At 31.1% G+C, this 14,519-nt stretch overlaps 1 protein-coding gene across 2 annotated transcripts in view; it reads right to left on the bottom strand.

Annotated features, from left to right (window-relative positions):
* Window positions 1-14,519, bottom strand: part of LOC134681401 (signal peptide peptidase-like 3) — a 51,030-nt gene that overhangs the window by 31,540 nt on the left and 4,971 nt on the right. The window contains exons 2-3 of one of the 2 annotated variants that reach the window (XM_063541011.1): window positions 13,237-13,334; window positions 7,940-8,017 (exon numbers count right to left, since the gene is read on the bottom strand). In XM_063541011.1, coding sequence (XP_063397081.1) covers window positions 7,940-8,017; window positions 13,237-13,292 — 134 coding nt within the window. In that variant the 5' untranslated portion in view covers window positions 13,293-13,334. Of the gene's footprint in view, window positions 1-7,939; window positions 8,018-9,768; window positions 9,926-13,236; window positions 13,335-14,519 lie in introns of those variants that run through there. The other variant, XM_063541010.1, reaches the window with a different exon arrangement.

Genomic DNA, 14,519 nt, shown 5'->3' on the forward strand with positions numbered 1-14,519 from the left:
ATATAGTGATGCAGGAGAAGACAAGTTATTTGAATAGGATTTTTGATTTTGATATTTAATTTTTTTTATGAAACACCCTCCTAATCTCCTCCCATACTCAATTTATCTTCTTTTTTTCATAGAGAAATTTGTGAAAATGCCTTGTGTTAAAATTCTAAACCTAATCCTAAAAATAACACCCATTCCCAAACCTGTTAAATTCATATAAACAAATCAATAACGATGTTATAAAACACAATAGAAACAACCTGGACTTTTTTCACACCATTCTTTTATGTGTAAAAATCTGTTACCACCATAACAAAAACATCTATCTGTTTTTTGCACCAGTTTTTAACATGTGACAAACATCTTACTGGTATCACACTGAACCGAATTTAATTAAACCCAATCAAGCATGGAAAACAGCTGATGTAAGCATAAAGCTAGGAAATTATTATTTTTATCCTAATTTGAGGACTATTAACAATCAATGGGTTACCAGATGGTATTGATCATATCATATTAGAATGATAAGTTCACAATAAATATATGCTATAAATGTCTGCATTTGTTGTTATATCCTTAGAAATGTAAACAATTTGATCTTCTTGACCTTGAAAGATATTTTCTGTATGTTATACATGTACAATGATGTATTGCTATGCCAAACTAGAAGAATTTCAAAAGAATTTATCAATTTTCCTCTTAAACATTCTTTAGAAACAAATTTTAAGATTATTTCTGTATCTGTTTGTTTTAGAAGCTTATTTTATAAACAAAACACTATAGGCTAGCCTCAGCTACAGGTCAATATTTAAGAGTCCAAAATCCCTTCTGCCCTCACTGTTTATGGAGAAAACTTGTAATTTAAAAAGTGAACACTTCATATATATATAATAATTCAATACACACTGCTTTTTGTCAGTTCATTCACAGCAATGAAAAGGTTTGTAATTTAAATTCAAAGTTTTAAAGAGAGCTTATTATTACTGTAGCACAACAAAATTTCAACTTCACAGTACTTGATGGAATTTAAATTTCTTGAACCAAAACAAACAGAGATATAAAAAATTTGTAAGGGTTCCGCGGAACCCAGTGTCTCGCCTACTTTTGCTGTTAATCACAGGCTCAACAAAAATGAGGAAAAAAATCAATAAAATTATTCCTGTTGATACTATCTTTTGATCGTAAAAAGCTTGTCCAGGTTTGGTAAAAATCCAAGATAGTTTATGAATCTAATAAATGTTTTAAAACTTTAACTGCAGACTGTATGTAATGTTAAATGGAAGAAAAACTAAGTCCATTTATAAGTAAAATACAGATACACAGGTACAAAATTTTAACAAAATTTCCTTCTCGATACTAGCTTTTGATCATAAAAAAGCTTCTGTCCAAGTTTGGTACAAATCCAAAATGGTATAGGAAAGAAGAAAGTTATTAAAAAAATTCAAACTTTAACTACAAAGTGCATGTGTTGTTTCCTGGCAGAAAATCTAAGTCCATTTAAAAGTAAAATACTGAAAAAATTGAAATTTATTTTTAAAAAGTTTACTTCTGGATACTATCTTATGATCATAGACAAGCTTCTGTCCAAGTTTGGTAGAAATCAAGTATAGTTTAAGAAAGTTATTAAAATTTCAAAAACTTTAACCACAGAGTGAATGTAATGTTTCCCGGCAGAAAAACTAAGTCCATTTATAAGTAAAATACGGAAAAAATGGAAATTTATTTTTAAAAAATTTACTTCTGGATACTATCTTATGATCATAAACAAGCTTCTGTCCAAGTTTGGTACAAACCCAGGATAATTTATGAAAGTTATTCAAATTTTAAAAACTTTAACCAGAGTGAATGTAATGTTTCCCGGCAGAAAAAACTAAGTCCATTTATAAGTAAAATACTGAAAAAATGGAATTTTATTTTTACAAAATTCACTTCTGGATACTATCTTATGATCATAAACAAGCTTCTGTCCAAGTTTGGTAGAAATCCAGTTTAGTTTAAGAAAGTTATTAAAATTTTAAAAACTTTAACCACAGAGTGAATATTTGTGGACGCCGCCGCCGACGACGCAGACGCCGACGGAAAGTAGGATCGCTATGTCTCGCTTTTTCGACTAAAGTCGAAGGCTCGACAAAAAATCATCTTAACATTTATGTCTTTTTTAACTCCAATTTATTTTTCCAGATTTAGAATTGTCCTAGCTATTCGTCTTATAGACAGTATCCTGGTAGCCACAACAAGCATAAAGGTCAAAACAGACTTGAAATTTGGTATTAGTTATTTCTCTGCTATGCATGCTAATTCAAAAGTTGGACTGAATGTTATACACCAATCTATCAATCAATCCCAATTATTTATTAAAAATATAAATAATTTACCAGTATGTAGTAAAATGCATAAAGGTGCAAATTATCCATCTTTTAATATTTTTTTCAAATGCTACTGAAATCTTGGAAGGATTTACCAACATACACCAGTCTGAATTATGAGCAAATACTGTGTTAAACCATTTCAATATTTTTTCTGTGTATCTGTGAGCAACCCTACACATACTATATGACAGATGTACTACCAATATCCGTGTATACAACATAAAATTCTGGGAAAACTATCGCCTGAGGTATGATTAAGACCAATCTAATTATCTTATAGATCTAGTATCCACTTTATTTCCTGGATTCTTAGGGTTTAATGGCCTGATGATATTTCATTGCTTGATGTAATAATTATCAGGACAGATGGTTGAACTGAGGGATGCCATTTCCTTCATGTTCATGAAGCAAAGTGTGGGCAGTGGATTTGTAGTTTATATATAATAGATTAGTTCACAACCACAAATTTGGTGAAAAAAAATATAGCACATTTCTTATACCAACAGAAATTTTAAAGGTCCCAAAAAAAAGAAGACTTAACAGAGAGACTATGATCAACTTAATTATTTATTGAAATATCTATATATATTATATGATATAAGAGGTTACAATTAATTTAGTGTGTTCTCATTAAACTAGCATCCAGTCAGTCAGTCCAGAGTCCTGACCACACTAATTATTCAGGTAGGTCCACTGTGTTCGGTAAAGTCACTAAGTGGTCCTGTTATATCAAAACAAAAGTTTCTGGTCCACATGGTTTATTCTATTTTCTGGAGTTTAGTATAGCTTCTGACAACCTGGAAACAAATTGGTCTATTCTTATATATACCTGCATGTATATAGAAATAATTTGTAACTTCCCTTGCGAAAATGGTGCAGGATATCACAAGATATCCCCAGGATATCTCAGGATAATCTTGAGAAAAATCACAGGGCAATCTTGAGATATCCTGATCCTGAGATAGGGTTAAACATGGGACGGTATTGGAACAAGGATATTCCAGGGATATCCAGGGACCGTACAGACCATAAATATCCTAGTAGAAAATCCTGTGATAATCCTGTGCTCAGGATTCATCAGGTCCTGGTTTCTGGAAATAATCCTGATGTCAGGATTTACAGATTGGCTTGCATTGAGTAAGTCCTGGGATAATCCTGGTATATCCTGTGAATATCCTGAGAATATCCTTAGTTCAGGACCAATAAATGCCTTACATGTAATCTATAAGAAATTACAAAATTTGAGTAAACAAATTTTTAAATGCACATTTTTTTTCTATTGCAAAGATTTATTTTCTTAAATTAGTTTAAATCCATATTCCTTATTTTAAACAAGGGTGGACCCAGCCATTCAAAAAGGGGGGTTCCCAAACCAGGATTTAGAGGGGATCCAACTATATGTCTATATTCAAATACATAGATTGTCAAAAAAAAAACCAGATCCCTCCCCTGAATACACAATTGATAAGGTAGATGTTTTCCCTCGTATCCTTTTTAAATGCAATTTTTTTTTTTTATTGCAAATGTCTTCTTAAATTAGTTTAAATCCATATTCCTTATTCTAATCAAGGGCAGATCTAGCCATTTCAAAAAGGGGGGTTCCCAACCCAGGATAAAGGGGGATCCAACTATATGTCCCTATTCAAATGCATTGATTATAAAAAAAAAATCAGAACCCAGTCCCTCCCCTGAATATGCCACTGATAAGGTAGATGTTTGCCATGGTACACAGGGGCTTGTTTAGTGAGTGGGACGCAGTTTTACTGTCAATGGCGGTCTCTATCCTATTTTTTTTTATGTGTAAGATAGCAACCGCCATTGACTGTTTGAATTACGTTACATGTAGTTAATATCAATTCATTAAAGCAAGTATTGTAGTTGTATCAAAAATAAGTATAAATGAGTATTTGTATTGGCCATGTTAAATAGCTTATTTCAATGGCTGCGGTGAAGTACAGATTAAAAAAATGCCTTGTATTAATGATTATTTAACTTAACCCTTTCCTCCATTGAAATTTTTTTTTTGCATACTTGATTCGCATAGGATTTTTTTGATAAAATGCTGAACTTATGATTTGAAGTATTAAAGCATTGTGAAAAACAACTATTTCATCAAATAAATTTAAGTCAGATATTCCTATGATATTCCTTTTCATATTGGATACAAACTTTATTAAGTCAACTGCAGACACTTTGTAGTCGAAGTGTTTCAACTGAGGTACTACACAGGCGTCAAAAGGCGTCATTATGGAGTAAAGGGGGTGGCGTCAAAAGGCGTCATTATGGAGGAAAGGGTTAAATTAGATACTACAAATGTCACTATTTCAAGTAAAATACTGTATGATGTATCAATTATATATGTTATGTGTAAATGCCCCCTTGGGACCTAATTTGGGAAATAAAATTTATCTTATCTTATCTGTAGTACTAATTAGCAAACTTGTTGGCCATATTTAATTGCTGCTCATATTGTTAACTTAAATTGCCAATAAAAATGGTACGCCAGTGGCAGATTCAGGGGAGTTTCTGGGGATTGGAACCCCCATTTTTTTTAGCAAGATCAATGCATTTGAAAGGGGACATAGTTTGAACCCCACCCCTTTTTCAAAATGCCCCTGTAACCTAGTACCCAATATTAAAACTAAATTATGCGTCAGATATATAAAAGGATACATGTAAAGTTCTGCTTCTTTCTGTAATATTTTGTTCTCTGTTCTTCCAAGTAGAATTGCTGAATAAATGCAACTGAAATCTGCATGGAACTGTTTTACATTCAAATCTGGCAGCTCCATTTTGGCATTTATTCATTCAATCGGTGAATCCCCTAAAATTATAAACAAAATTCCACAAAGAATCAATTGTTCTAGATGTTTTAAAGCAATAAATTCAATAGAAATGCTGTTGCCTGTTTATACACTAGGTATCGCCCCCTGGTGTCAGCTGCCTTTAGGAAACCATAATGCTTTCCTATTTGCTGCTGACACAGGATGAGTCATGGACATGTTTAATTTCTACTTTCTTTTTGGCTAATTATTATATATTTAATTGATCCAACTTTTTGTGTACTATACATATGTGGATATCTATTTTTCTTTTTTTCTTTTTGGGCTACTTGTTTGTTATCTATATCAACCACACTTGCAATAAAATGCATTAGTATTAAAAAAAAAAACATACTATAGATTCTTTATCTACGTATTCTTTAAGAACTTAAATAGTTCTCGTTTAACTTTTTTTTTTTATCTAATTGTTTGTATTGTATTAATTATTGATGTTGTAATGTTTATGCCCTTTGGGGCCCATAATTGGAAAATAAAATATCTTATCTTATCTTATCTTACACTACATCGGAAGCTGTTACGGAATCAAATTCATTTAAAAACCATCCCCCTTTTTATCCCCTGAAGATTAAAAAAAAATATAGCTACTTATTATTTTCACAAAAAAAAAATTCACACAATTCAACAACTATAAATTTTAGGTATTTACCAGTTATCATATGAGGAAACAATTTATTCATTTTGTTTATATAATTAGAAATAAATTTTCAAATATGCTTTCAGACTTTCTGCATGTTCTGATGTTGCTTTGCTCATAAAAAACATAAAAAAATCATAGTTCCTCAATAAATTATATAATAATAATATACACATGTCTGTCATGTTAAATTAAATTTGTAATGCACTTATCTGAGATCTTTCTGCCTGCAAATGTCTTTTTCGTGTTTACATCAGCGTAATCTCCATTTTGGTGACGTATTAATCAAGAGTGCACTTACGCGTTGAGGCTGTGACAATCTCGCCCCAAATTATATCGGCCAGAAGTTGATCTGTCCCCATAACGGAAGTATGAAAATAAATCAAGGGTGTTGCAAACAAATATTTATTAATATGCAGTTTTTATTAATTATAATAAAAAAAATAATCTTTAGTTTAAACGGGCACATGGTACATGCGAATAAACAAGTGGACTCACTTGGAAGGTATTGTTAGGGCCGAACTGTTCAGTACGATTAAAACCACGAGGTCAAGGTTTGTTTACATTGTACATACGAGAAACGTCTGTTGTAGGCCTATCTTATCATTGATCTGATATTTTTCTAAGTTATTTATATGCCGGACGACAATTAATAGAAAGGCACATATTTGAACTTGGAGAAAATCAGAATTTACATCTTTAGGGAAAGGAAGAGTCAAAAGAGACTTCTTGCAGCAAACCAATCACGGCAGTGACGTTCCCGCACACAGTGTTACCAGTTCTAAAACAAAAAATGTACCGCCGGCATTGTAAATAAAACCAAACGCTTTGCACATCCGGCAATGACAAAATTATGTGTGTTTCAACACTTCCAAAATAGTTCAGAATCTGATTTATTATTGATGTGTCATTTAATTTGTTCTTAACCTGCTTTAGTCCTGAGATAGTCCAAATAATTATGACGTCTGGGACGGCTATTTTATTTTTTTTCTGGGACGCCTTCCTACGACGCTTCCCAGAAAAAAAATTAAAATAGCCTTGCCAGACGTCATAATTATTTGGACTAGTCCTGAGACTACTATAACTATAGTAGTCTCAGTTTAGTCCAACTTATTATGACGTCTTGGAAGGCTATTCGTCAAAGGAAAAAAATATAATAGCCTTTCAAAACGTACTTATTATTTGGACTAAACCTGCTTAGGCTTAGTCCAAGATTACTTTGAAGTAAAACAGCTGTAATGACAGAAAAAAGCATGGGAGTTTCTCAGACACCCTGCTGTTTTTATTGCAAAAATCTAAGACTTTGAAATACTGTCCTCGATATGCTTCCATGAACAGGAAGAATAGCATTAACTGTGTAAATAAGTTAACTGCCAAAATATGTTTAATGTTTTAATTAACACCAATAATCTTTGAATTATGTCATGAATAACTTGTGTATTTCAAAAATGTTTGACAAAATACTTTGAGTTTCTTCCCACTATTCTCTCACCCTACACAAATCCTGGCTAAAATACTATCTTCATGTGAATATTTACTTTTTATTAACAAACAACAATTAATTTTAATCCCAAAGATTTTCTTTCTTATTTAGTTGAATTTGTGATATAGATTATATTATTTCTTAAGTCTCAATACCAGGAATCATCCAGGACTTTATTTTTTTTTTCATTCAGAAAGAATTTGTTAAGTATCGGAAAGTTGGATGAATGTTGAAGGAAAAGTCCTGACATATCCTGGTCTATATTATATATTTTTTTTAAAGTCTTGAGATATCCTGACAATTCTCCTAGTTTAAAGCTGCTTGATTTGAAAGTCCTGACATTTCCTGAAATTTTCCCATTAATTTTTTCACTAAAAAAAGGGCTAAATGCTGTACAGGATATTTTCAGGATTTCGCAGGATAATCTTGAGATATCCTGATTAAAAAAAATGTCAGGATTTATTTCTGCAAGGGTAAACCTTTCTTCAAATGCATTGCCAGCCTCATTTGAATATGTGTAGTCTTTCTGGTCCTAATGACCACCATGGGCAAGAAAAGATTTCAGGAACTCTGATAAATTAAGACTGGACATCTCTCTATGATTTTTTTCTCATGCACTTACCTAAAGCTTCCATACACAATCAGTAAAATGGAAATAACAAAAGTTGATAATCTGGAGGAATCCATGATCGACAATGATCTGAAATCAAATAAATATATATAATGTAAATGCAGTTGAAACAGATGACCATCTGCACATGTTTACAAAACAACATAGATGTTACTTTAAACCTGTGTTTGTCTCCCATGTGGATTTAAAAATAAACATGATAATTTTCAACACAAAGAAAATAGTGAATCGTCAGCAGTCATATTTATTGTCACAAGATGAAATTATTGCATTCTGTGACATAAGTACGTAAAGCCCAGCATGGTCCATGAAAGTTTGGCACAGATTTGCTCCATTTTCTAATTGATTGAACGACATTTGCGTACTTACAATGTACATGAATTATCTTATCATAAAGTTGTAAAATACATGTATCTATCTAAATCAGTAGCTCTCAGAGACAAACTTTTTGTTAATTTGATCTATTTTTATGTTATTGTATCAATAAACCAATTTTTAAGACGTTTCGGCTATTGGCCTTCTAAAGTTCTTTATTTTCTTCACAACTATTTTATGTGATTGACCAACTTACATTGTACATGAATTTTCTTATCACAAAGTTGTAAAATACATGTATCTATTTTAATATCAGTATACTAAGCACTGAGAGTCAAACTTTTTGTTTACATCATGGAAAGTTCCTTGGTTAAGAAAAAGATAATACTCAGGTACATGCATGTGTCTCAGTATCTGCTTACAGATTTGCTCATAAAACCTGCAAACACCCATCCAGTATAATGTACATTTAATTTGAGTTAATTGTGTATATTTCCAAGTTTAGTATGATGTCAATTATCACTGAACTTAGTAAACATTTATGTCAGGGGTCAGCTGAAGCACGCCTCCAGGTGTGGGAGTTTCTCGCTGCATTGAAGACCCATTGGTCCTATCGTAGGTGGGGAATAAAAATCAGGCTGAACAAACTTGTGCAGTTTAACAATTTGAATTAACAAACATAACTTTATATCAGTGGATAACATGATCAATCAATGTACTGAATCTGTAAATTTCATTTAACACATAATGAATTATGATAAATTCTAGATGAAAAATTGAGTTTCTTAGCATTCTTCAGGCTGAATGGCAGCCCTGGCTTGTAAAATATCTCTCGGGCCTGTTAAAATCGTTTCTACAGGCCATCAGAATCTAACTAAAATTTTTCAAAAAATTGAGCTCAGGGCCTGTAGATTTAACAGTTCATTCTGAAGACTGCTTAGTGCATCCATGTAATGAAGGCTTTGAAATCTTATAAAGATTCTACCTCCTAGCTATAACACTACTCACTAGTACAGTTCCTTTGCTTTGTGTGTTTTTTAAGTTGTACATGTTCTGATTTTGTCATTGTTGGGTAACCCTTAAACCCTTCTTTTCTATTTTATGGGGCACTTTGAGCTTACACCTTAGGTTGCAAGATCACTTTTAATCAAATTGAGGAAGGTCTTCCAAGTATAGTTTTTTCCTTACATTTTCAGCTTAGGTCAATTTAAATAAGATGTCAGGTCAAAGGTGGCAGGTTGAGTTTGACTATTTATAATATAAGGAGCCACATGATAAATGCATTCAACTTATAACTGGGTAAAATGCTAGAAGAACTTTTTGTTTCTTTGTTTAAATGCATATTGCTTAGTAAACCAGATACAGGGCAAAACCACTTTAAATGCTTACAGTATTAGAGAAATGCACAAAATAAACTGTAAATGTCTATAAACATTAATATGAAATCTTCAAAATTAAATCATTTCTATTCTATTTCAAAACTTTTACATGTATGTATTATGTACCTCTCTGAATAAGTTATTATCAATTCTTTCCATTCCTCCATTTTCAGTGATAAAGTGTTTTTAACAAAGAAGTATATATTCCATGCAACAACCTTGAACTCACAATCAAACATTCCTATTAAATTCTTCTACATGGAAGTACTAACTTCACCTGTACTTATGTGTTTTTTTAACCTGTCAAATCAATATCACCTGTCTTATCCCTTAATCTCAATTATCATCATCCCCCATTATCATAATTACTGTAGTACCAATTTACACTTCTTTGTATACTCAGTAATCTAAAAGAAGACCTACATGTATATTACATACAGAGATTAAAAAGGGTAAGAAAAATTGAATTATATGTAACTGGCTTTAAATTTATAAATTTTTGACAAAATCATTACTGTGGATTTATCATTTTTCTTGGGATACAAGTTTTCATGAATTTCATACACGGGCATATTAAGATCTTTTAAACCACAAATTTAAAAGTTTGAAATGAAATACAAATTATCTATGTAATTAATCTGGTATGCTGACTGTTGAAAAAATCACCAGTCATTACACAGAATATTTTTTTAATTGATCTACGAAAACCAGTATCAACAAAAAAAATCCACAGTATCCAGGGCAAACACGTTCAATTCAAAAAGTTAACAATACTGAATTGCATATATTTCTTTAAAAAAAATCCATTCACACATTTTTAAGTATACATCAATTTCCTTTGTCTTAGAGTTCATTTTTTTGTAATTTCAATTATTCATAGGTCACACATGGCGATACAATAGTACAATGAAGTACTAAATAAACTGTACTCATACTAAAGAGACAAAGAGCTAAAGTTCAACTTTAATGACATACTGAAAATGTTAACTTTGTTTCACATACATGTATATATGTTACTTGTATTAAAGACACAAATAAGTTTTTCAAGTTCAATATTTTTTTTAAATGGCTGTAAATGTAAAGATGTATTAATTTGTAAGTACCCAGAAAAAAAAGAAAAGATGGCAAAAATTTAGAGCAAAAGCTGAAAAAACAAGTATGTTAATTCTTGAAACTCTATTCCTGTGTCAATCGAAGTGAACTGAGTATATTTTGCATTTATTTATGATTATGTAAAACATTTAGCATTTTAAAATCAAATTATTATGATTATGAATTAGACCCCCCCCCCTTTTCCAACCCAACCCTGTCAATGGTATAGGCCTGAATATATATATATACTTTTTCGTAGGTATTAGGTACATGAATGTAGATCATTTTGAATATATATGCAAACAAATAAATTTGCTCTTGGGCGATACTTATGAAATAAAAGGGTTAGATTTTTTTTAATGACATATTTGTTTACTTTAGTTTTAAACAGACAGATAAAACAACCTTTAACTTTATGTTGTCAAGAAAACTACATGAAATCCTATAGGAAACAAATGTTGTTTACACTACGATACATGTAACACTTAAAAAAACAAAATTTAGTTTACATTTAGTAGACTTTATTTGTTCCTTTTAAATTTTGTCAAGTGTTTTCCTCACTAATCCCCTAAAACCATCAATTTGTTAAATGGACAATTTTCTTCGTCTGAATTTTGTAAAGTCATCAGAAATATATACATGTATAAACAATACAAAAACAGAAGTCCTAAGCATGCTTACATCACCAAAATACAAAATAATAATGCTAAATAAATACCAATGTATTTATGAGGTATATTTGTATACATAACAAGGCGCTAACACTATGATTGTAAGTTTTAACAAAGTAAATCACCATACCAAAATTAAACCTCATCGATAAAACTCAAGTGACAAATTAAATAAACTTTAACAAATAGTAATAGCTCTTTACAGGAGAGCAAGTTTATATATATACATGTATCTTTAAAAACATTAAGATTATTCCCTTCAACAACCCCGAGCTATTTTTCATACATTTTGTACCTTTAGCAACTTTATCTATTGATTTGATAGTATTTTTATAGTATGATAATTCTTCACACTTTTTGCAACCTATATTTATACTTTATAAAGTAATTACTGTATTCCTATATAAATACAATCAACAATGCAAGGCAAGGTACTATATATATAGATATGAGTAAAAATTGGCATGAAGTCTTTTAAGTTCTCTCTGGTACTATATAGATCAATGTATTAGTCCCAAATTCTCTTTCTACATACTTCAACATCTCAACCTCAGAGTTTTTTTATAAATCTAATAGCATCAACAACTTTTGGGCTACACAAAAGTTAGGTCTGATATTAGACGATTGCATTGCATTTGCGCCAATTTAAAAAAAATCAAATCTTCATTTGCACCACAATGTTATATTTCATTTGCGCCAAATAAAAAACCGCAATTGCGCCATTTCACATTAGACATTCCTTTTAGAGTTTTATGAAGTTCTGTAAAATCTAAATCTTTAAAAATAAGAAGCAATACCTTTCATGTTCAATGCAATTCCAAATTCAATTTGCATTGATGAATTTTGCTTTAAGATTTAGATTTTAATAAACATCTGACCTGTAATATAATATCAATGGAGACACACTGTTATGGTATGTGAAAATAGCTGATTAGGTGGCCTGGCCCTTTGACCACTAACACATCAAGTACCTCAGAAACAGTAAATATCAAACATTGTTAAACATGTGCACTATACAATAAATCATATAACAAATTTCCTGATATGACCTGAATAGAACATATAAACATTTGTACATCAAGACCATTGTCCATTTTAAACATCACTTGACCTGCCGACAAATTTAAGTGACCACAGATAATATTAATAAAAGTCTTTGTCTATTTTAGTATAATCAACAAAGCCACTTGATTTTAAATCTTTTTATAACAAGTTATAGTTAGTTAAGCTTACATTCAGCATTTGTTCAGTTAGAACAGTGTACAATTTTGAGTTTAGGATGGCGTTCATTATCACTGAACTAGTATATATTTATTTAGGGGCCAGCTGAAGGATGCCTCAGGGTGTGGGAAGTTTTTGTTGCATTGAAGACCTGTTGGTGACCTTCTGCTGTTGTCTGCTCTATGGTCGGGTTGTTTTCTCTTTGGCACATTCCCATTTCCATTCTCAATTTCATTCTTATTTTCAGTTTGACAAACCATGACTGTTTATATTACAAAGATCATTGTTTTTTATTGCTGATATTTTTACATGCATTATAGGGACAAAAAATGTCAATTTCTGTAAATATCTGAAAATTTTCATAATTATACATAAATAGAACTGAGAATGGAAACAGGGATGCCCGGGTCTAACAGACAACAAGTTGAGCAACCCAACCAAAAAGCTGAAAGAATCCAAAGGCTACAAATGGGTCTTCAACGCAGGGAAACATCCTGCATCCCAAGCCTTTCTTCTTGTAATTAATTAACAAGCAATCACTCAATGTGTTATGTAGTCTTCAAACAAATGAAAAAATTTTATGCTTGTAGTACAAATAATTGAAACTTACGAGACAGCAGCGGCAGCATCCGCCATTTGTTCCTCTGGCATCACCTGGGGTGGCATGGTTGTGGCTGGTTTTAAGTTCTCCTAAATTGTCAATGTGTACTACAATAATAAATAACCAAGTATAAATATTGTATACTTAGTGTAGATCTATATATTGGTCACATTTTATTTTTTATTTTGTCACATTCTCAACTAAAACAAAGGTTTCTTTATGCAATGATGTGAATAAACTTCAAATGTACTTCAACATAAAATGTGAAGACGGAATAGAAACTATTTTTTTTTTTTGTAAATAGTTGAATAATAATATTACACTAATTATGTATACATCTGGCACATGAAAACAAATCTTTAAAAAAATGTTTCAATTTGGTACATAACATATAAATGTACATGTACATACTTTATGACTAAAACATCACACTGAACAATTGATCAAACTGTTAATATTTTAAGAAAATTGATAAAATACATTAACCCACAAATGACTTTATCATATATATCCTGTAATGTGTGCGCAATTAATGAAATAGATGAGAAAATAAAAGTATGGAGCACAATGAAAAAATTATCACTGAGATTTTTTGGGGCCCTTTGATGCTTGCTGGTCGGTGTGAGCCACGGATCCTTGTTGAAGGCTGTACCTTGACCTATAATGGTTTAGTATTATAAATTGTTACTTGGATGGAGAGTTGTCTCATTGGCACTCATACCATATCTTCCAATATCTATTATCCAGGAAACATAACATCTTAAAACAGATTTAAACCCACCACTACTGTATAACGTGCCTTTTCCAAGTGAAAAGCATGTACATTTAGTTACGTCCGTGAACATGTACATGTAGTTTTCTTTCATTTTATGTCCGTCATCTTTGTTATTCCATATTGATAAAATATTAGTAGGTTTTTCTATATGAATGGGATTTTGAATAAATAAGCATATTCACCTGCAGAAAAAGCATATTCACAGCGCAAAACGTCGCATGCTTTTACGTGTATAATTTTGGTAAAAAACGTTTGATGTACAATTGGTTTTGGTAAATATTTTCCATAACATTCATTTCTCTCGGAATATGGAATAAAACATTTACTGTCTTTTGTTTTGGTAAATATGTGGTTTTATTGACTTTTGAAAAACTGATATTCACTTCGGCCAACAATATCAGTTTTTCAAAAGTCAATAAAACCACAAATTTACCTCACCAAAAGACAGTAATTGTATATTATTTTCGTAAATTAATTTATTATGAATTAGGTTATTATAAAAAAGAAGATGTTGTAT

This window comes from Mytilus trossulus, chromosome 8 (genome assembly GCF_036588685.1).
Source record: "Mytilus trossulus isolate FHL-02 chromosome 8, PNRI_Mtr1.1.1.hap1, whole genome shotgun sequence".
NCBI classification, from domain to species: Eukaryota; Metazoa; Mollusca; class Bivalvia; order Mytilida; family Mytilidae; genus Mytilus; species Mytilus trossulus.